At 46.5% G+C, this 23,636-nt stretch overlaps 1 protein-coding gene across 5 annotated transcripts in view; it reads left to right on the top strand.

Annotated features, from left to right (window-relative positions):
- CCDC85A (coiled-coil domain containing 85A) overlaps positions 1 to 23,636 on the top strand; it is a 159,420-nt gene that overhangs the window by 130,949 nt on the left and 4,835 nt on the right. The window contains exon 4 of one of the 5 annotated variants that reach the window (XM_083733573.1): positions 12,529 to 12,639. The exons of 3 other annotated variants lie outside the window; for them this stretch is intronic. In XM_083733573.1, the coding sequence (XP_083589699.1) occupies positions 12,529 to 12,639 (111 nt within the window). Of the gene's footprint in view, positions 1 to 12,528; positions 12,640 to 23,636 lie in introns of those variants that run through there. One more of the 5 variants, XM_083733578.1, reaches the window with a different exon arrangement.

The following is a 23,636-nucleotide window of genomic DNA, read 5'->3' on the forward strand; positions in this document are numbered from 1 at the left end:
CTCGCCAGATGCAGCTTGTCACGCTGGCCACGTGACCCAGAAGTGTCTGCGGACAGCGCTGGCTCCCGGCCTATAGAGTGAGATGAGCGCACAACCCTAGAGTCTGTCAAGACTGGCCCGTACGGGCAGGGGTACCTTTACCTTTACCTTATTACTTCCCTTGGGAGGCGGGTGGCGCTGTGGTCTAAACCACGGTCCCTGTCCCTGTCAACCTAGCAGTTCTAAAGCATGTCGAAGTGCAAGTAGATAAATAGGTACCGCTCTGGCGGGAAGGTAAATGGCGTTTCCGTGCGCTGCTCTGGCTCACCAGAAGTAGCTTAGTCATGCTGGCCACATGACCTGGAAGCTGTACACCGGCTCCCTCAGCCAATAAAGTGAGATGAGCGCCACAATCCCAGAGTCGTCTGCAACTGGACCTAACGGTCAGGGGTCCCTTTACCTATTACTTCCCTTGATCGGGATGCTGGACTTCTGTTGCTGCAGCCTAGAATAGCATCAGCTTTTTTGGCTGGTGAATCCGTTCTTGACTCATGTTAAGCTTGTGGTCTACTAAGATCCCTATATCCTTTTCACATGTAGTACTGGCAGGCCAGGTGTCCTCCATCCTATATTTGTGCATCTGGTTCTTCCTGTCTAAATGTAGAACCTGACATTTGTCCCTATTGAAATTCATTTCGTTAGCTTGTGCCCAGTTCTCCATGCTGTTCTTGGGGGGTCTTGAGACACCTCAACAGCTATATGGGAAGAATGCTGGGGTATTTCTACTTAGTACGCTGTAGTTATGACCCTAGATTTGTTCTCTGGGCAATCTACATGCTTTCCAGTGCAATATGTTTTCTTCCCTTCCAGAGCCAACTTAAGAATAGAAAGAAGGTTCTTGTTTCCGGGTTTTTCAAAAAAGATCTTTGTTACAACGCCAATGACAAGGCCAATCTATAATGCAAATAAATACAGTATTTCTTTGTTGGAAGTCTCCATGCTCCCATTGTGTTAACTGTGTGTGCAAGTTGCAGACAGATAAGGATCGATTAATCCTCACACAGCTTCATTGCGGTGGCAGTCAAATCATTAGAAAACCTCCTCTCTCTTTTACCAAGAACTCACAAGTTCATCATTTAACCGGAAAGCTCCACTTAGAAACTGATTGAATGGTTATTTCTGCAAGATGGCAGCTTGCCTGCACTGCTTGGGTGATGGCCAGACCATTCAGGCATCTCATGCTCCCAAATGTGGACTGACCATGTGGACTGAAGAACTTCCTGACAGTAAGAGCTGTTTGACAGTGGAATTTGCTGCCAAGGAGTGTGGTGGAGTCTCCTTCTTTGGAGGTCTTGAAGCAGAGGCTTGACAACCATATGTCAGGAGTGCGCTGATGGTGTTTCCTTCCTGGCAGGGGGTTGGACTCGATGGCCCTTGTGGTATCTTCCAACTCTATGATTCTATGACCCTTATTCCAGCAGGGCTGGGGATTTATAGATGGAAAGGCCTGTGGACCAGAGTTGGTAGTTACCATCCTGTTTCATGGGGGATATTCCTCTTATTTCAAATGTGGGGAATATTTGGCTTACTCCAGACATTGCTGAACTACAACTCCCAATATCCCTGGCCATTGGCCGTGCTGGCTGTATATTAGGAGAAATTCACACTAAAATGTTGGCAAATTTTTATGATGATGATTATTTTTTTGTGTATGTGTGGAAATGTGGAGAACTGAATTTACAACTGGAAATATGCAGAACCGAGAGAAGTCAAACTTTATAAATTCATCTACTCCAAAGCTTGAGTGTTTCGGTACCTGCATCAGATCATCCTCCTGTCACACAGCCAGTTTCTCTATTGATTTGTGGCAGCGGGTGCAACCTTGGGTGACCTCTGTGCACAAATAATTGAGACGTGACATGGCTGGATCACTTGCTCTGCTCTTCAGTGTCGCCTAATCGTAAACAAGTAAATAAAACTGCCTTGGAAAGTGGTGGGCTCTCATTCACTGGATGTTTTTAAGCAGAGGTTAGATGGCCAGCTTTCAGGGAGTCTTTAGTTGTGATTCCTGCATTTCGAGGGTTTGTGCCTGTTGAAGTAAGAATAGGGAAATTGCAGCTGAGATGCTCAAATCATATATATGACTGACATAAGGTTACCAGATCTCCCCGTTTCCTGGGGGCAGTCCCCAGATTTACAAATTAGTCCCCATACAAAATCCATTGAAGTTGAAAAGTGTCCCCGGATTTGTTGAAAAAAATCTGGTAACCTTAGACTGACACCCTTCTTTGGAAATTAAACCAATGTCCAGACTTTAACATTCAAAAACTTTACTTGCAGAAACTTATAGATGAATTAAAACATCATATTTACAGTCATATGTTTCTCCAAGGATGGGCTTACAGCCTCTTCTTTCAGCTTCCAAACAACTGCATTTTCCTCTCTTTCCAGAGCTCAGCACTCAAGCCTTCTGTATCTCTGTAAGGCCATGCCTTGCAGCTCCTATAAGGGACTTCCACTTTCCCCTTCTCCCGCAGCTTTACTTTCTTTCTTTCAAGCAAAGAAAAAGCACTACAACGCTCTATTCAACTTAGCAGTGTTCACAGTGGAGTCATCTTCCTTCACAAAAAATGGAGTCTCTCCTCCACCAGATAGCTCCCAAGTGACCAATGTTATCTAATGACATGAGAACTACTAGAGAACTCTCTAGAATTCAGTTGCCAACCAATCAAATTTAAACACGTAGTAATGCATACATGACCCGGAAGCTGTACGTCGGCTCCCTCAGCCAATAAAGCGAGATGAGCGCCGCAACCCCAGAGTCGGTCATGACTGGACCTAATGGTCAGGGGTCCCTTTACCTTTACCTAATGCATACAAGCATTTCCAGTTTCAGTGACTTAAATCACTATACTTAACAGAGCTGGATGATCCTTGGGGTCTCTTCCAACTCTGCAATTCTATGATTCTTTGAAACCACATTTAATATTAGCAGTGCTTTAGAGAGCAGCAACCAAAACACTGATCTCTGCCCAAAGCAGCTGCAAATCTATTATACAATCTGTTATACAACACAGCGTACTTGTGGCCATACTAGTTACGGATCTCTCTCTCTGTCTCTTTATGTTTGCTCTAGTCAAATTAATACAGTTTCTTCCTCTGTGCCCTTTGTTTGCTGAGGTTTTTGGAAACCGGATCTCAGGCATCTAGTTTGTTTTGGCCCAGATAAAGGTTAAGTTACCAGGGGCTGATGGCGCAGGGAAGAAAAGGACGTCCTCTGGCATCAGAAGAGGGGCTGAGCTGCACTGCCAGCCTGCCCAGCAGGAAACAATATGCCAACTTGGCTGACCACTTTTGTTGTTGAGATTGCAGATTCCGCTTAGGAGCAGAAGTAGCCTTTCCCCACCAATGCCGTCCTACTGTGCCGAATGAGTGATTGCTTCAGGGTACTACAGAACTATGTCTGTTGGGGAGATTCCTATGGAGTCCTGAAGTGCCTGTCCTCAAGATACTGATGTACTGCTCTTCCTCTCTCCCCCCCATCATGTTCTTGGCTGTTCTTGCACGTCACTGGGAAATTGCTGGGGGAGACGGCAGCCAGCCAGGTTTTCTCTGATAGAGGATGGATGACAAATGGGAGACAACTTCCAAGACTGGGCAAATACATAGGTTTCTCCACTTGTGCCAATTCTAATTGAGGGGAGAGAGAGGGAGGGAGGGAGGGAGGGAGGGAGGGAGGGAGGGAGAAGGCATCTTTTCCCTTTATTTTTCATTCAGCAGTGCTGCAAGCAAAGTCAGCCCTCATCCGCACTAAACAACAAATCACAATTCGCTCTTCTTCTAAAGGAAAATATGGCACAAACGATCCAATTGGGTCATTCGCAAAGAGTGAGACATAAGTAATTATTGTGATAGTCGTGTATTATTTTGCTGTATTTTATCACGTGCACCGCCTTCATGTTGTATGTGAGTGGGCGGTAGAGAAATACTTTTAGAAATAAAACAAGCTAATGAAGTGAAGACTCCAGTGAGCTCATAGCATCATTCCATGGAGCAGTCTGCCTGCTGCATCCAAGCATGCTTTATCACTCTGGAATATTGCGTTCAGCCCAGTGTAAGGAGCAGCAGAATTGGAAGGAGGGTCCCCATTTTTGTCTCTAGATGTCACCAGTAAGTAAACACTAGTGTACCAGTCAGTAAACACGGAGTCATTAGCAAGAACACAACTTCCACAGACTTGGTTGAATGTCAGGCCTAATGAGCAGAGCACCTCATTCCTGGTGGTCGTCTTCCATGAAACTCAGCTGCTGAAACTGAAAGTCCCCGCCTCCTCACCACGGTTTTTCCCAAGCAACCAGAGACTGTGCTTGCATATCAGACAGCCTCTCCTCCACCCTCTTCATGCCTCTTCTGGTTCTGGGAGACAAGGGGGAAGGGGAATGATTGCAGCAAGAGGGGGAGACACCCATGCCACTAGATGAATCACTGTCCTGATATGGTCTCCTTCCTGTCTTTAGGCATATTCATAGGGATGTCTTGTGTTGTTGTTGTTGTTGTTGTTTAGTCATTTAGTCGTGTCCGACTCTTCATGACCCCATGGACCAGAGCACGCCAGGCACTCCTATCTTCCACTGCCTCCCGCAGTTTGGTCAAACTCATGCTGGTAGCTTCGAGAACACTGTCCAACCATCTCGTCCTCTGTCGTCCCCTTCTCCTTGTGACCTCCATCTTTCCCAACATCAGGGTCTTTTCCAGGGAGCCTTCTCTTCTCATGAGGTGGCCAAAGTATTGGAGCCTCAGCTTCATGATCTGTCCTTCCAGGGAGCACTCAGGGCTGATTTCCTTCAGAATGGATCGGTTTGATCTTCTTGCAGTCCATGGGACTCTCAAGGGTCTCCTCCAGCACCATAATTAAAAAGCATCAATTCTTCGGCGATCAGCCGTCTTAATGTCCAGCTCTCACTTCCATACATCACTACTGAGAAAACCATAGCTTTAACAATACAGACCTTTGTCGGCAAGGTAATGTCTCTGCTTTTTAAGATGCTGTCTAGGTTTGTCATTGCTTTCCTCCCAAGAAGCAGGCGTCTTTTAATTTCATGACTGCTGTCACCATCTGCAGTGATCATGGAGCCCAAGAAAGTAAAATCTCACACTGCCTCCATTTCTTCCCCTTCTATTTGCCAGGAGGTGATGGGCCCAGTCTTGTGCTGAGAGATGCATTAGTCCAGCTCTTTTGGGGGCAAGCTATTCTGCTTTACTTACTTATTTACTTACTCATTACATTCATATCCTGCCTTTCTTTCATTTCATGTTTACAGCAGCTCATGCTCAGCCGAGAGAGAGAGAAAGAGGGAGTGGGAGAGAGAGAGAGACTCTGGCCTAAGATCACCACAGCAGCTTCATAGTGATTTGAACCTGGGTTTCCCAAATCCCAGTCAAACACTCTAAACCTAGCCTTCCCTAATCTGGTGTCATCAAGACATTTGTTAGACTACACTTCCCATTTTCCCAGACCGTTGGCCATGATGTCAAGGGCTGATGGGAGTTGTAGTCAGAAAACCTGGAAGATCCCAGGTTGGGAAAGAATGCTGTAGCTTTAGCACACTGACTTTTCCTCTCTCACACTCCGAAATGAAACCATTTAGGGTAGACGGGTGCAGTGGCGAACCTTGGGGGAGTCTCAAAATTCAGCGGCGTGCTGTGTGCGATGCCAAAACTCGCCTCTCAGTTTCCATTCTACCTCACAGTTCTGGTGGCTCCTGCAGTGCCCCGAGGGCTCTGTACCCAGTGCGACCGAACTGGTTGTGTGCCTCTGAATCTGCCACTGGTGGGTGGAGTTGTGAGCCTGCAGTTTTCAAAGTCTCCAGTTTAAAATTGTGCCTGAGCTGTCAGAAAACATGTGCCTATGAAACTTAGCATACTGAGGCAGACCGTTGATTCATCGTGTCCAGTACTGTTTAATCCAGCTCTCGAGTCAGCGAAGGGTATTCCCCTTTTCTGCCAGTTGAGATCATTTCATCAGGAGAGGCCAGGGATTGAGCCAGATCTTCCTCATCCAAAGCAATATGTACTACCACTGAACCATCCCCTCTTCCAAAGTCTGAGGAAGCATTCCTCTGGTACAAAATTTTGGATCTCCCCATGCCCTGCTAAACACTCACACACACACTTAAAAGTCTGATTTTTTTCAGGGTCAGCCTTAGGGAAATGCATCTGATTTCCTAGAGTGCTATTATAACGGAGTTGTCGTTAAACATTTTCCTGTCAGGATTTCCCTCAGGGAGATTTTCTGCTTCCAATTTCCTCTTCACTTAAAAAAATTGGCTTCAGGTCGCTTGGCGGTGACAGGAATTAGATGTGTTTATAATACAACGGAGAATTGCTTTACATTGTTATTGATTCAGCCTGTCTCTCCTGTCAGCTTTGGGGGCGGGGGTGTGTGTGTGGAAATTCTGTATTTCTTGGCCTCCTCCCTCAGTTACGTCTTCTGTAAGATCATAACGGTAGCCATTTTGGGCCGCACCAAGAAGCCATGTAAATCCATCAGTTCTCAGTTGAGCAGAGAAATTGTTTTCAAAATGTGTCCCAGACTCTTGACATCCTCAAGAGCAGCTGTCAAGGGCCACCATGTCCTAGGATGGCCCACTGGTGGTATTGTCAGCTGTGGGGATCAGACCCACCCACTTCAACCTCTGATTTTGTGTATTCACCTAGCGGCAAATGTCTATAAGCCACCTGCCAAGTTAAATGCTCCAGAGGAAATTGTGGGAGAAATCACAATGCCTATTGCAGGACTTTATTTTTTAAGGAGAACTTTCATGCACAAAAACCTGCTTTCTCAAAGCCTTGTTTTTGCAGCAGACTAATACATATGCTGGGACATGGGTGGCGCTGTGGGTTAAACCACAGAACCTAGGACTTGCTGATCAGAAGTTTGGCGGTTCAAATCCCCGCAACGGGGTGAGCTCCCGTTGCTCGGTCCCTGCTCCTGCCAACCTAGCAGTTCGAAAGCACGTCAAAGTGCAAGTAGATAAATAGGTACCACTCTGGCAGGAAGGTAAATAGTGTTTCCGTGCGCTGCTCTGGTTCGCCAGAAGCGGCTTAGTCATGCTAGCCACATGACTCGGAAGTTGTACGCCAGCTCCCTCGGCCAATAAAGCAAGATGAGTGCCGCAACCCCAGAGTCGGTCACGACTGGACCTAATGGTCAGGGGTCCCTTTACCTTTTTAATATATATGCTGGTAATGGGGAACAACTTATCTGTTGTTGCTATTGTTAAACGGTCAGGAGTGAGAAAACGTTGCCAATCAATTGCAAATCATCCAGAGGTTGATTAGGAGATCTCCGTCCTAGGAATAAATGCCCTAGAGTCCTCTGCTGTTGTGCGGCAGACACACACATGTTGCTTAGCAGGCAAGTCAGTCTGGAAATTGTCCCCTGAAGGCAGAAAGTTTGCCTTTAGGAAATATTGCTAAAAATAGTACCTCTAATAAGCACTATTATTATCTTAGCCTAGAGGATACAAAGGCATAAAAGCAAGTTGCTAAGACCTTAAGGTCTACATCTGAAAGAAAATCTTGCAGACTTTTTAAAAGAAAGAGATGGAGCTATTGGGGGGGGGGGGCATCTCCAGCCACCACTGGAATGAGGATATCCAAGCACAGCGGTGGACCAAAGAATGTACCAAAGAAAGTAGCAGGAATTGACTAGCAAAGGCTGCCACTTAACAGTGATAAAAATTCTTATCTCTCGGGATCAGCTTGCTCATTCACAGCAAACAAACCATAGTTTACAGACCCTCTAAGTGTCCCCATTTTTCGGGGACAGTCCCGGATTTACAGAAGCCTTCCTGGTTTCTGATTTGATCCCAGAATGTCTCTGCTTTTCCTTAGGACGCCCCTATTTTCATTGGAGAAATGTTGGAGGGTATGGAGTTATGCAACCCCTTAGCCAAGGAGATAAGTAACTATACCACCTTTAGACATCTAAATAATAATAATAATAATAATATATAATAATTTATTATTTATACCCCGCCCATCTGGCTGGTTTTCCCCAGCCACTCTGGGCAGCTTCCAACTGAATATTAAAAACAATACAGCACCAGACATTAAAAACTTCCATAAACAGGGCTGCCTTCAGTTGTCTTTTAAAAGTAAAATAGTTGTTTATTGCCTTGACATCTGCTGGGAGGGCGTTCCACAGGGCAGGTGCCACTACCGAGAAGGCCCTCTGCCTGGTTCCCTGGAACCTCACTTCTCGCAGCAAGGGAACAGCCGGAAGGCCCTCGGTGCTGGATCTCAGTGTCCGGGCTGGACGATGGGGGTGGAGACGCTCCTTCAGGTATACAGGACCGAGGCCATTTAGGGCTTTCAAGGTCAGCACCAACACTTTGAATTGTGCTCAGAAACGTATTGGGAGCCAATGAAGATCTTTCAGGATAATGTTTTAATATGTTTTTATGCATGTTGGAAGCCACCCAGAGTGACTGGGGCAACCCGGTCAAATGAGTGGGATATAAATTTAAAAAATACTGCTACTACAGTCGTACCTTGGATCCCGAACACCTTGCGACTGGAACGTTTTGGCTCCCAAACGCCACAAACCCGGAAGTGAGTGTTCCTGTTTGTGAACGTTCTTTGGAAGCCAAACATCCAACATGGCTGCGGATTGAGTGCAGGAAACTCCTGCAGCCAATCGGAAACGGCGCCTTGGTTGTCAAACGTTTTCGGAAGTCAGAACAACCAAGGCACGACTGTGCTACTACTAATATGGAGGAACAGGATGTTCCTGTTTTCATTGGAGAAATGTTCGGGGGCATGAGTTTATTAAATCATGTGCAAACCAGCCCGAAATAATTGTGCATAGGGCTGCAGTCTTAATTAAGCTTTGACTTAGAAACTGAGCATTTGTTGCCCATTCTTGTTCCTTTTCTTTCTCCTAGCAGCAACCCACCTCTGGTGGAAGAAGGAAGTTGATTTGCCTCAAACTAAAGTGCTTTCATCTGAAATGCATGCTGGGGCCTGAAATTCTTTGGCTATTTTAAAATGTGATGTGGGGGGGGGGGAAAGGGGGACTTTGCAGGTAGAATGACTCACACAAGGAATGTATTATTTGTTCTGGCTTTTGTGGCATGAAAAGAAATCTGTATATAAAAAATACATATTACATTGTGGTGGAATGAGATGAATGTTCCGCTGCCAGGGGGATTAGCAAATAAGGAGGAAAGAAAGAAAAAAACCGTGTAGGAAAAGAAAAAGGGGGAGTGTTAGCGCAGGAGTGGGCAGCCTTCACAGATCTTCATCTTTTTTAGTAGCACCCCAAGAGGTACTGAGCAGAGTCAGGTGCAGAAGAAATGGTGTGAAAGAACAAAATGCCTCTGAGCACATTCTGAGGCTAGGAATTTGTTTTCAGTACCAGAATTGAACTGAGCTCCTACCGTCCTTTCCCACAATGTTTCACACTCCTGTTTAGTGTTCTTCATTTCAGGAACCTAATTTAAGGGGGGAAGAGTCGGTTTACTGTTGCGATTGTTAGGAGCCAGGAACCTTTGCTGATCTACTGCAAATCACCCACCGATCTAACTTCTGCCCATCCCTGCCTCAGAGATTCCTCTGCCAAAGCCATTGTATATTATTTGACTTCTTCCCTGTTAACACGGATGTATGTTCCTTTGCAAAAATGTGTATATTTGGCCAAATACACACACACACACACACACACACACACACACACACACACAGTGGTACCTCAGGTTACATATGTTTCATGTTACATACGCTTCAGGTTACAGACTCCGCTAACCCAGAAATAGTGCTTCAGGTTAAGAACTTTGCTTCAGGATGAGAACAGAAATCATGCTCCAGCAGCGTGGCAGCAGCAGGAGGCCCCATTAGCTAAAGTGGTGCTTCAGGTTAAGAACAGTTTCAGGTTAAGAACAGACCTCCGGAATGAATTAATTACTTAACCCGAGGTACCACTGCATACAAATGTGTCTATAAGGAAAAATTTGCACTAAAATGCTGATGAATTTTCATGGGGATTTTTTAAAAAAGTATTCCCTCCTCCCTGCTCCCCCCCCAAAAAACCCCCTCATGTGGAAATGTGGAGATCTGAATTCAGGATTGGGGAAAAAGAGAAACTGAGGGAAATTGAAACAGACAGATTCTCCCACTCCTTGTTGGGCTACCACTTGAGGTCTGAAACAGTAAACGAAGCATAGCCTTACCATCTCAGTGAGAACTAAGTTGAATAGGCCATTTTAAAACACATTCTAATGCAAACAATCCACTTAATGTTTAACAAGGCTGGGCCTTGTGCACACTGGTATTTGCATACTGGCATTGCTGTTTCAAAGGTTGCAGAGTGCTGGGATGAAAATGCTAGCTTTATAGGAGCCATTGCATGGGCACAAATATGCTTTCCAATGTTATGTCCACCATGTTGGGCTCCTGAACCATTTTTGATGGCCTCTTTGTGATGACCATCACATTTAACTTAGTCTTAAACCTCGTTCTTCAGAAGTTGGAATGTCTCTGAATATTCCGTCACAACAATACAAACACAACAGGTAGGCTAATAGTTAGTAGAGAATATATAATAGAATAATGATATTCAAACTGTAGGAATACAGTTTCCTGCTTGGCAGTGGGTTGGACTCGATGGCCCTTGTGGTCTCTTCCAACTCTATGTTTCTATGATTCTATGATTGATTCTATGAATAAGCCAATCAAAGTTCATATGTACAATATAGCAGAGTGGTAGCGAGGACTGTCAAGCCGTGTGTTCAAAACAGATGTCTTAAGGACAGTCTCACAATAGTCTTTCAAAGGAAGACGTCTCAAAAGTTTCAAAAGTAAAGTCTCTCAATAGTCTTTCAAAAGTTTCAACGGAAGACGTCTCAAAAGCCTCAAAAGGAATGATACTACTGTTTCGTAATAGTCTTCATCAGCTGGAAATAAGATACAAGGCATACAGCTGATGAATGATAACTGTAAAAAATCACATTTAACTTGGTCTTAAACCTCAGTCTTCAGAAGTTGGAATGTCTCTGAATATTCCGTGGCAATAAGACAGTTCAGTCAATAGCTGTGTGGGCAAAAGTTCAGTTAACTTGAAAGTGGCAAACGACTGTGAGCCCTCAACCAACCTCTCTAGCATGGTTTGCAAATCAAATGTAAAATGGCCACAGGATTTGGGGTGCCCCTGTTAAACCATCCTACATTTGAACTGCTCTCTTGCCTTTTTGTTAGTGTTGCAATGTCTTCCCTCCTTATGAGGACTGTGTATGCTACTTCCTGTATTAGGATTCTGTGATCTCAGAAATAAAACCCTGATCTTGCAAAGCCAGTTGCACTTCCATTCTGTTGAAATCAGAATTTCAATGGCTCTGGACCATAATACCTTAAAACAGCTCAGGACCGCAATACCTCAAGGACCGCCTCTCCCCATATAAACCATCCTGGACTCTGTGTTCATCATCTGAGGACCTTCTTTTGTGTGCCTACTCCACCTGAGGTCCAGAGGGTGGCAACACGAGGACGGGCCTTTTCTGTGCTGGGTCCCCATTTGTGGAATTCTCTCTCCACGGAGGTTTGTCTGGTGCCTTCATTATATATTTTTAGGCGCCAGTCAAAAATGTTCCTCTTCAACCAGGCCTTTGGCTGATTAATATTCCACAGCCTTTTAATATGTCCCTGTGGGAAGGGGGGGTATTGTTGTTCCGCTGCTTTGTTTTAAACTTGTGTTTTTGTCTTGTATTTTATTCTGTGAACCGCCCTGAGATCTTATGCTGAAGGACAGTACATTAATTTCATAAATAAAATAGAAATCAGTAAAACATGTTACAGTGGTGCCCCGCAAGACGAATGCCTCGCAAGACGGAAAACCCGCTAGACGAAAGGGTTTTCCGTATTGGAGGTGCTTCGCAAAACGAATTTCCTATGGGCTTGCTTCACAAGATGAAAATGTCTTGCGAGTTTTTTTCCCTCCCCCCCTTTTTCCCAAGCCGCTAAGCCGCTTATCAGCTAAGCCGCTAAGCCGCTTAACAGCTGATCTGTGAAGCCGCTTAACAGCTGATCCGCTAAGCCGCTAAGCCACTTATCAGCTGATCCGCTAAGCCGCTAATAGCGCTAAGCTGCTAATGGGCTTGCTTCGCAAGACGAAAAAACCGCAAGACGAAGAGACTCGCGGAACGGATTCTTTTCGTCTTGCGAGGCACCACTGTAATTGCAACGAGTTTGATTTCAGTGGGACTTAAAACATGATTTAACTATCTCTAGATTTGGACTAGAGATTTTTGCTCCCTTTGCTTGTCATCTTCTTGATATGACCGAGAATCTTACAGGAACTTACAGAGACAGTTGGTTGCCCTGGGACAGCCTAGCATCCCAAGGGCGCAATTACAAGGTGATTGAATTGAACTCAGAGTATGTACATGCCCAGTGGGCTTTGCAGCGAGGAGCTAGAGGTGATTGGGGAAACTGTTCATCTTGATGAGCGTGGTGCATCTTCCGCTATTAAATAGTTTTTGGTTTTCTACAAAGGGTCCCATTAGGATGCCAACAAGGGCAGATGGGAACGTCTGCTCTCCGAGCGTCAATGACCAGGCCTCCTCACCTTCTCAGCAGCCTGAAGCGGTGGTTAATGGCCTCAAGGTAACACGCCTTGCTGTGTTTGGCATGTAGGTGCCAAATCTCCCATCTGTATGTTCTGTGACCATCCGTGATCCATTGCACCAAAGCATCAGCGTTTCTCAGAGGGAAGATACGATACGCCACAAATGCTGCTTCCATCTCCCCGTCTCACCCATCATCTACTACTTGTCTCTACTTGGGCTGTCAGCTGGTGAGACTTCTCCTTTAGCAGGGGTGAGGAACCTGTGGCCCTCCAGATGTTGTGATCAGGGATGACGGAGTTATGGTCTAGCAACATCTGTAGGGCCACCTTTGACCAGCAGAACAAAAATAGCTACATTTTCAGAAGTCCTGTGAGACCTGCCTAACTCTCCATCAGAGCACCCTGTGGACTTCTTCCTGGCCCCATTCACACAATCGTGTTTTAGACTGAGTTGTGGATGGTGTGGTCCTCCTAGCTAAGAACATGCAAAATGTATCTGCTGGATTGGACCAAAGGTCCATCTAGTCCAAACTTGGGCCTCCAGCTGTTTTCAGGCTACATCCCATCATCCTGTACCGCTGGTCTTGCTAGCTAGGGATGATGGGAGTTGTAGTCTGAAAACAGCTGGAGACCCAAGTTTGGGAAACACTTTTCTAGTCTGACATTCCATTTCCAGTAGTAACTGTGAACATTCAGATTCCTCTGAGACACTCAAAAGCAGGGCATTAAATAACAAGACTTCCTGAGCTGTCTGCCCCCATCATCTGATAATAATATGAGTGTTTCTGAACATGGAAGTCCTGTTAAGCTGTTGTGTTGAATAGTCACAGATAGGCCCATCCACCATGGATTTCTCTAACTTTCTTTTTAAAAGCCATTGAACTTGAAATCATCACCATATCTTGTGGCAGTGAAATCCATAAGTTAATTATGTGTTTTGTGTCAATTAGTACTTCCTTTTGCCTGCCTTGAATCTTATACAAGTCTTTGGGTGACCTCAAGATCTGCTGTCATGAGACCGGAGGGGGGGGGGGAATGTTTTGATGCTGTTCACAATTTTATTGACTTATAACTTGTTCTTTGCCCTTTCTGGTGGGAAAAGTGCCCAAATTCCACAACAATTTTAATTTTCTCTTTGTGCTGTGACTAGTAGTTGAATCTCAATAGGTGCCCCTTGGAAAGGTTGTTGTCCACCATAATAAGTAGTGGGACACCTGTCCTGCTCTCAGTTTGGAACGTCCTCTTCCATAAAATGCAATTGACAGAAGGTCGGCGGTTCGAATCCCCGCTATTTGGTGAGCTCCCGTTGCTCAGTCCCTACTCCTGCCAACCTAGCAGTTCGAAAGCACGTCAAAGTGCAAGTAGATAAATAGGTACCACTCCGGCGGGAAGGTAAATGGCGTTTCCGTGTGCTGCTCTGGTTCGCCAGAAGTGGCTTAGTCATGCTGGCCACATGATCCAGAAGCTGATAAAATATTTATGAGTTTAATAATGGGAAAAAAGAGAAAATCTAAAGCATGCATTACGCACACAGGCACTGTGTCATGGGCTCCTAAACTTTTTGTTTCCATTTCCAAAAATCCCCCACACTCATTCTGCCCTGCCATGTGCCTTTGGCAGACTCAAGTTACACATTGCCTGCAGCCAGAAAGCAGCCCTTCTTGTCATCTTCTTGATATGACCGATGATGGTGTTTCCTGCTTGGCAGGGGGTTGGACTCGATGGCCCTTGTGGTCTCTTCCAACTCTATGATTCTATGATTCTATGACTTAGCACCTGACTGGGATGCTGGTGGCGCTGTGGTCTAAACCACAGAGCTTAGGGCTTGCTGATCGGAAGGTGGGCAGTTTGAATCCCCTCAACAGGGTGAGCTGCCATTGTTCGGTCCCTGCTGCTGCCAACCTACCAATTCGAAAGCATGTCAAGTGCAAGTAGATAAATAGGTACTGCTCTGGCGGGAAGGTAAACGGCGTTTCCATGCGCTGCTCTGGTTCGCCAGAAGCGGCTTTGTCATGCTGGCCACATGACGCGGAAGCTGTCTGTGGACAAATGCCGGCTCCCTCGGCCAGTAAAGCGAGATGAGCGCTGCAACCCCAGAGTCATCCATGACTGGACCTAATAGTCAGAGTTCCCTTTATCTTTACCTAGCCAGGGAAATATCTGGAAAAGGTATGAACTTGAGATCTCTTCCCTTCTCCCTTGCCCGACAAGAGGGTAGCACCCCTTTGTGTAGTTAGATAAAGGTAAAGGGGCCCCTGATCATTAAGTCCAGTCGTGGCCAACTTTGTGGTTGTGGCGCTCATCTCGCTTTATTGGCCGAAGGAGCCGGCGTACAGCTTCCGGGTCATGTGGCCAGCATGACTAAGCCACTTCTGGCGAACCAGAGCAGTGCACAGAAATGCCGTTTACCTTCCCGCCGGAGTGGTACCTATTTATCTACTTGCACTTTGTGCTTTCGAACTGCTAGGTTGGCAGGAGCAGGGACCGAGCAACGGGAGCTCACCCCGTCGTGGGGATTCGAACCGCCGACCTTCTGATCGGCAAGCCCTAGGCTCTGTGGTTTAACCCACAGCAGCACCCACGTCCCTTGTGTAGTTAGATAGGATTCCTTAAAGCGACAGAAGGACTTGGGAGTTCAGAATGGCTCAGTCAGTAGAGCGCGAGACTCTTAATCTCATGTTCAAGCCCCACATTGGGCAAACGATTCCTGCATTGCACGGGGTTGGGCTAGGTGACCCTGGATGACCAAAAGGAGGATCATTGTGGACTGCCTGCCCGCCCACTCCAACTCATCAGAAATCGCCTTATTGGTCAAATTGAACTCAATATTACCTGTACTGGCTGGCAGCTGCTCTCTAGGTTTTCAGTCTTTGCCAGCCCTCCCTGGAGATGGCGGGGATTGAACCCAAGACTTTCTGCTTGGAAAGCGGATGCTCTACCTCTGATCTGCAGCCCTTCCATACAGAAGGCAGGCAGGGTTCTTTGCCTGTGCCAAGCATACTGCACACTTTCACCTAAGCTCACCCACTTTCACCTATCCTGCAGCTCCGAGAAGGATTGGTCTTCAATCCTGCCTGCAGACTGTCTTGCCAGAGTGGTGCATGCTCTGGTTATCTCTCACTTGGACTACTGCAATGCTCTCTATGTGGGGCTACCTTTGAAGGTGACCCGGAAACTACAACTAATCCAGAATGCGGCAGCTAGACTGGTGACTGGGAGCGGCCGCCGAGACCATATCACTCCGGTCCTGAAAGACCTACATTGGCTCCGAGTACGTTTCCGAGCACAATTCAAAGTGCTGGTGCTGACCTTTAAAGCCCTAAATGGCCTTGGTCCAGTATACCTGAAGGAGCGCCTCCACCCCCATCGTTCTAACCGGACACTGAGGTCCAGCGTAGAAGGCCTTCTGGTGGTTCCCTCGCTGCGAGAAGCCAAGTTACAGGGAACCAGGCAGAGGGCCTTCTCGGTAGTGGCACCCGCCCTGTGGAACACCCTCCCATCAGATGTCAAAGAGAAGAACAACTACCAGACTTTTAGAAGACATCTGAAGGCAGCCCTGTTTAGGGAAGCTTTTAATGTTTGATGCATTACTGTATTTTAATGTTTTGTTGGAAGCAGCCCAGAGTGTCTGGGGAGGCCTGGCCAGATGGGTGGGGTATAGATAATAAATTATTATTATTAAATTATTATTCATTTCACTGTAGGGTTCAGCTCATGCACTTGCAAGGATAACGCCGTTGCTTGGAAGTGTATGGGCCCGGGAGAGCAGGGTTCGAATCCCCACTCGTCCATGAAGCTCACTGGGTGTGACCTTGGGCCAGTCTGACCTACCTCATAGGGTTGTTGTGGGGATTAAATGGGGAAGTGGAGGACCAGGTACCCCACCTGAATATCCTCAGAGAAGAAAGGTGGGTTATTGTGGCATTTGCCCCCTAGGTGGGTCATAAGGAAAGGGTTAAATAAGTGTGATAATCAGTTGGAAGTTGTAAGGTACATATACGTTAGTAAAGAAACTAAGAATAAGAAACTGACAAGAAAAATTAACTGAAACCTTAATTTTGTTCATGCTTATAAAAATAAATTTGATTATTTGTTAATGTTAACAACTGTCTGGACTCCGTGTGTACCCGAGAGAAACGGGTTGGTGGCAGCGAAGAGGCAATCACAGTGGTGCACAGGGATCAATAGACCGTCAAACGTCCGGGGACCCTGCGTGACCCTCTTCGGGGACGTGGGTTTGAATCCCACTGCTGCCACCAATTTTGTGGTGATCACACAGGGTCCCGGATTATTCCAACTATCTATCTGACTCCACCTAACAGTTCCTCTGACTCCCTCACAACACAACTTGACCAACCCACAGACTAATTCCTCCCTCTTTCTTCTCCAACTCCCAACTCTCAACTGACTTCCACACAACACCGACTCTAACTCTAACTCCTCCTACCAGTTTCTCTCTGGCCAATCACATCACACTCATTTAACCCTTTCCTTATGACCCACCTAGGAGGCAAACGCCACAGTTATGATTTGCAACAAACAAATAAATAATAAACAAGCACACCCATGGAGAAGCCTTGCGAAAATTATCTTTCCTTCTAAAACAGGGGTCTGCAACCTTTTAGACAAAAAGAGCCACTTGGACCCGTTTCCGAAGGAAAAAAAACTGGGAGCCGCAAAACTTGTCATTATAAAAATAACTTTTTTGTCACTTTTTATTATTTCTTTGTTTGACCCCTCAGAATTACTCCTCCTCATAGAAATAAACGTTAAATTAACAAGTTACCTTTTTGTGTGTGTGTGTTCTTCACTCCCCTTCAAAACAGTGACCAGCGTACATGCCCCCTTTCAACGCAGTGACCAGCGTACATGCCCCTTACAATGTAGCGGGCGGGCAGGCGGGAAGGTGACATCGGGATGGTGCGTGACTAACGCACGCACCGCCCCCATGCGACATCACAGCCAGTACAGCGCCCGCCACAGTGGGGAGTGTCGGGGCGCACAATGCGGCTCCTCCCCTCGCTAGTATCCGCCCCGGAGCCGCGGCAAAGGTGTAAAAGAGCCACATGCGGCTCCGGAGCCGCGGGTTGCCGACCCCTATTCTAAAAGGAAGGAAGAGAGCACTATCTGAGATTTTGCATGGTTGAGGCACTCATACAGAGCACCTGGTTCACCCAACGTGGAGTTGCAGACAGAGACTCTCTCCAGCTCCCCAGAGAATCTGGGGCTCAGATTCTTGCATCCTGGGTCAATGGTTATATGCTCAATTTCTTTTCTGAACTGGCCCCATTAGACATTCATTATAAGGGCTCCCTGCGTAGCTTTAACCTGCAAGGTCACATTAACGTTCTTGATTGCAGAGGGAAAGCAAGCTTTGTTTTCATGCGTAAAATTTACATTTTCGTTCCCCGCCCCCATTAATGCACCCAATTCTTGATTATGGATAAAGGCTATGAGCTTAGTGGGTGGGTGTCCAAGGGAGAAGAGTTACAGCCCGAGAAATTTACAGTGCAAGTTTTAATGTCCCTCATTTTGTATTCTCTCTTCGAAGCTCGAAATCATATTCAGAGAAATGTTATGAATTTTTTAAAATGCTGACAATATGCCTTGGAAGTATTTTAACATGCAAATGAAACCAATTATCCTTTGATTCTCCTGTACAGTGGAATTTATTGACTTTACGTGAATGTGAGCCTTGTGCTGCTGAGGTCAGCTAAGATTGTTGTAAATTCACCTTGCATGGAAGGCAGTCTGGAGCAGAAGGAACGTAGCAGGAGTAAGAACTGTCTGGTACTTTCGTCTCCATTTAGACATTTGTGAAAGAAGCATCACAGTTCAGCGTGACCCCGAGTACTTTTTGATATATCCGTCTGTCAACCAGGATATATAGCCGGTCCATAATTTAAGACCACAGCTTAAGATTGTAGAAAACCAAAATGCTTCAAAATTCCAATATTATAGGGCAGTGATGTACCCAAAAAATTTGTAGTCTACTACTTTTATCTCAGAAGGGACGCGGGTGGCACTGTGGGTTAAACCACAGATCCTAGGACTTGCCAATCAGAAGGTTGGCGGCTCGAATCCCCGCGACAGGGTGAGCTCCCGTTGCTCGGTCCCTGCTCCTGCCAACCTAGCAGTTCGAAAGCACGTCAAAGTGCAAGTAGATAAATAGGTACCGCTCCGGCGGGAATGTAAACAGCGTTTCCGTGCGCTGCTCTGGTTCGCCAGAAGCGGCTTAGTCATGCTGGCCACATGACCCGGAAGCTGTATGCCGGCTCCCTCGGCCAATAAAGCGAGATGAGCGTCGCAGCCCCAGAGTCGGTCACGACTGGACCTAATGGTCAGGGGTCCCTTTACCTTTACCTTACTTTTATCTCACTGCCAGATAGCTGCATTAAAAGCCTGATTTACAGTGGTACCTCGGGTTAAGAACTTAATTCGTTCTGGAGGTCCGTTCTTAACCTGAAATTGTTCTTAACCTGAAGCATCACTTTAGCTAATGGGGCCTCCTGCTGCCGCTGTGCCGCCGGAGCACGATTTCTGTTCTCATCCTGAAGCAAAGTTCTTAACCCGAGGTACGATTTCTGGGTCAGCGGAGTCTGTAACCTGAAGCGTATGTAACCCGAGGTACCACTGTACATGAGTTGGCCTCAGTTAGGGAAATCTGATCAGGCTGAGTGCTGAGGAGAAAGGTCCCTCCCAGGTGCGCCGAGTTGGGCCCAACCTTCGGGGCTGTGGCAGGTGCATGATGTCACATGTGTGAGCCCCTCCCCCAGTCCTCATGGGCATTCCTTTGAGGATCGCCTTTTGGGAAGTTGCTCTGGCAACCATGGCGGGCAGCCCAGAGGGTGGAAATCACCCCCCACACCTCCCACTCGGAGGACAAGCACTCACCCAGGGGCGATTAGCGATGGTGGCCCCCTGAGTACTGGGTGGGTGGGGGCTCAGTCCCCTGCCTAGAAATATTGAGGGGGCTGAAAGCCTCTTTCACCCCCTATAGCTGGTGCCCCTGCTCCCTCCCACTGTATAATCTCCCCCAATGCAGAGCTCCTTGGATCAAAACATTTTGGGACTCACTTTGCGTTGTGGAATGCGGGTGGGAAAGGAACACATAATAGGAGGATTGTCATCCACAGGCTAATGTATTTTTGGCAGAAAATGCTGGTGTCTTCATCGTCCATGGAAGTTGTACGGCCATAGTTAATTTCTTGCAAGTGCCATTTCTCGGATGTCAGACCATGGAAGCAATTTTAGGATCTAAGTACAATCATTGCCATGCACACAGGTACTGGGGAAGTTGGTAGAAACCAATGTAATTTTCTCATCACAGCAGCTGCTGCCCTTCAATCTGCAAACTCAGTTTTTATTCCGTGTGTCCCTTCATATCAGCTAGAGGTCATTATTTCCCCTGAAAATAAAGGCAATTGAAAATGTCAGCTCTCACTTCCTTGCCGCATCAACATTATCTGCTGGGTAAATATTTTCTGTTGCTCATTGAGCAGAAAACGGATTGTTGGGAGATGCACTTAGATAATGAGCACTTTTTGAAAAGACACTCCGCTAAGCATGGATACCCTAGCAACAAAATGTGAGGTTTGCCGCTTGCTATTTTTATGGATGTGTGCGAGAAAGGCAGCCTTTTATTTCTGCAAAAAAAATGGAATAGAGGAACATGAAATAGCACAGAATATCAGCGAATATACCTGTTGCACAGAAAAGGAGGATTCTTGGAAACCTTCAACTTCAATGTTCTGACAATAAGGGCAAAACCCCATGGATGATATTACTAGTGGCAGTAAATGTGCCTGTCAGGACTGCCGCTAGGTCCCAGCTCACAGAGGACCAACGCCCAGTGGATGTTATATACAAAAGTCTTTATTAAAGTTTAGTTTCCATTTCCAAGCTCTGGGCGCGCAGACCCACGTCTTGACGCTAGACCGGCTAAGTCCCCTCTGACTCACTGCTCCACCCACACCAGTTTAAGATTCTAGCCCAGCTCCACCTCTTACGCTGTTCTTTCCTTCGCTGGGTCCTTCTGCCCTCTGGGGTTCCCTCCTTCCTGGACTCCTCTGACGCTGAGCCTCCTGAGTCTTGCCCCTCCCTCCGGCGGGCTTTAGGACCTGGCTCCCTTCCCGGGCTCCCTGCTGTGCCGCGCTCCTGTACATTTGAACTTGGCACGCGCGCCCAGCCGGTGACTTTCCTTCTGACCGTTTCCCCGCTTCCTGATGTGGGCGTTGCCAAACCTGACTCCTCTCCTCCCTCTGGTGGTGAGGACACTGGTCCCGACTCCTGGGACTCCCCCTCCCCACTGCGCTCTGGTGGAGACGCTGGTCCTGATCTCCAACTGCTGCTCAGGGACTCCCCGCTGGCCCCTTCCTCCTGGGGCTTCCCCCCTGGAGCCCCCCTCGCTCTGGCCACCGGCGCTCCCTTCTGTGAGTCCTCCGATTCGCTAGAGAGGCTTGTGGAATAACTCTGGCCACTGTCACTGCCTGCGCCCCCCTCGTACTCCTCCTCCTCACTCTCCATTTGCTCCCCCTCCTGTGTCTCTCCTTCTGAACCCCTGACAGTGCCTTTGCCTTTAATGTCCATATTGCCACATGGGCAGTCATCAATGTACAAGTACAGGTAGCAATGTACCTGTCTACAGTGATCCATGCGACAGTCACCTCCAGGCCTGACTACTGTAATTCGCTCTACGCGGGGCTACCCTTGAAGCTGTCCCAGAAACTCCAGCGGGTGCATAATGCTGCAGCGAGGCTCCTCACGGGGTCTCTGCCATGGGAACATATTCACCCAGTGCTTTTCCAGCTGCACTGGCTCCCGGTGGAGTACAGGGTCAGATTTAAGGTGCTGGTTTTGACCTTTGAAGCCCTTCATGGCCTAGGACCCTTGTACCTACGGGACCGCCTCTCCTGGTATGCCCTGCAGAGGACCTTAAGGTCCATAAATAGCAACACCCTAGAGGTCCTGGGCCCTAAGGAAGTTAGATTAGCTTCAACCAGAGCCAGGGCCTTTTCAACACTGGCTCCGGCCTGGTGGAATGCTCTGCCTCATGAGACCAGGGTCCTGCAGGATCTGATTTCTTTCCGCAGGGTCTGTAAGACAGAGTTGTTCCACCTGGCCTTTGGCTTGGATCCAATTTGATTCCCTCCCCCTCCCCCTCTTTCTTTTTCTTTTTCCTTTCTCCTCCTGTGATGAGGCTGTATTTTAATATTTTAATGTTTCAATATTTTAATGTTGTATTTTAATCTTATTTTTAAGTTGTATTCATTCAACTTGTTTTTATTATTGCTTGTTAACCGCCCTGAGCCCGACCTGGGCTGGGGAGGGCGGGGTATAAATAAAAATTATTATTATTATTATTATTATTATTATTATTATTATTATTACTCTCTAGCACCACCTACACAAACATGGGTGGTCACCAGTGGAGAACATGGATCGCATCATTTTCCAGAGCTACTGTTGTGCCGCATTTACTTGAATGCAATGCGCACCTTCTTTGGCCAAATCACATCGCGAAAATTAGGGTGCGCATTAGATTCGCTAACATATTTACATTCGCCAGCAAGTACTTTTTTGGTTTCAAGGTTTTGAAAATCGAGCTGCGCATTATATTCGCGTAAGTATGGTACATTTAGTAATAGGTCTGGGTAAGATTTTTGCAGATAGTCTGTGGAGATCTGCATTCCTCCCCGTTATTTTTTAAATTGTAGGTGTGACTGAGAAGGATAAGCAGTCACAGGTTGGTTTTCCTTCAGTTGCTAGCTGGTTATTCAGATGTTCTGACACCTCACAGCCCATGTGGCAAACAGACTTTCTACGCCTGGTGAACATCAAAAATGAGTTGATCAGATCTAGGAAGCTTTTATTGGTTCTGTTACATGTCAGAATACCAATGTCGACATGATAATACAGGTGGGTCTTCCTATTACACACAATACAAGAGAAAGGATGGGAGCAGGCTTATTCTGGTAAATGCAAGTCAAATGGTTATATGGGAAAAATGGTCACTGAATCTAAGAACCACTTGTCCGCAGCCAGGCTGATGCAGAGGTCACCTGAAAAACTAGCCTGCATGCTAAAATAATAATCTATGGCAGCTTCTTCTTTCTTTCTTGGTATTGTTATTAAAATAATTATTTAATGAATGTGTATGGTGAAAAACAAAACAAAACTTCAAAGCTCGCTAAACGTTTTCCAAGCACCTTTCATTTAGCTAAGCCTAACCAGACATGTAATTTTATTACGCATTTTATCCGTGTTTTGATAATTCCATTATGTCTGCTGGTTTTCAAAATCTTATCGATTCTATTGGTATTTTCTTATGGCACTTACGTAAACCGCTTGGAGGGGATTGTTTGATTAAGCGGGATAACAGAATCAGAGACTTGTAGGGTTGGAATACAATAATGACATCCCTTTGGCCGGTTCTTTCTGCCCTCCTAGTTCTAATGTTCTTCGAAGGACTCATCAGGTGACAAGGCATCAGTGTGGTATTTGTTGTTGTTGTTTAGTTGTTTAGTCATTTAGTCGTGTCCGACTCTTAGTGACCCCAGAGGAATGTGCTGGCTCCCAGAGTGATGCTTCTTTCACCCCAGTCCTTTTTATAGCACAGTGTGGTGTGGCAATTATACCAAGGTTTGGCTTAGCATGTCATGGTTAATGTAGCCAACCAGGACCATGGTTAATGTAGCCAGGCTTCATCCTATCGTTAACAACCATGGTTAAGGAAGAGAGTATTGGCAAAACCTATTGGCTCTTCGCAACTTTCTGACTAGTTGCATGACCTTAGCCAGACCTAGCAGAGTACATGCAGAATCCATGGAAGCAATTGGTGACTTGGCTGCAGACAGGATAGACGAAGCAGGAACCAGGAACTTGTAGTTAAGTGTTTATTATATACAGTGGACTATTTACAGGAACAGAACATGGATCTTTTGCTAGCTCTCTCTGACACGACTCACAGCTCCTACACTGACACACAGAACTCTGAACCTCTGAACTCCTAACACATTCCAGTTAGTGGGCCATT

Source organism: Podarcis gaigeae, assembly GCF_964106915.1.
Source record: "Podarcis gaigeae genome assembly, chromosome: 3".
Classification (NCBI taxonomy): Eukaryota; Metazoa; Chordata; class Lepidosauria; order Squamata; family Lacertidae; genus Podarcis; species Podarcis gaigeae.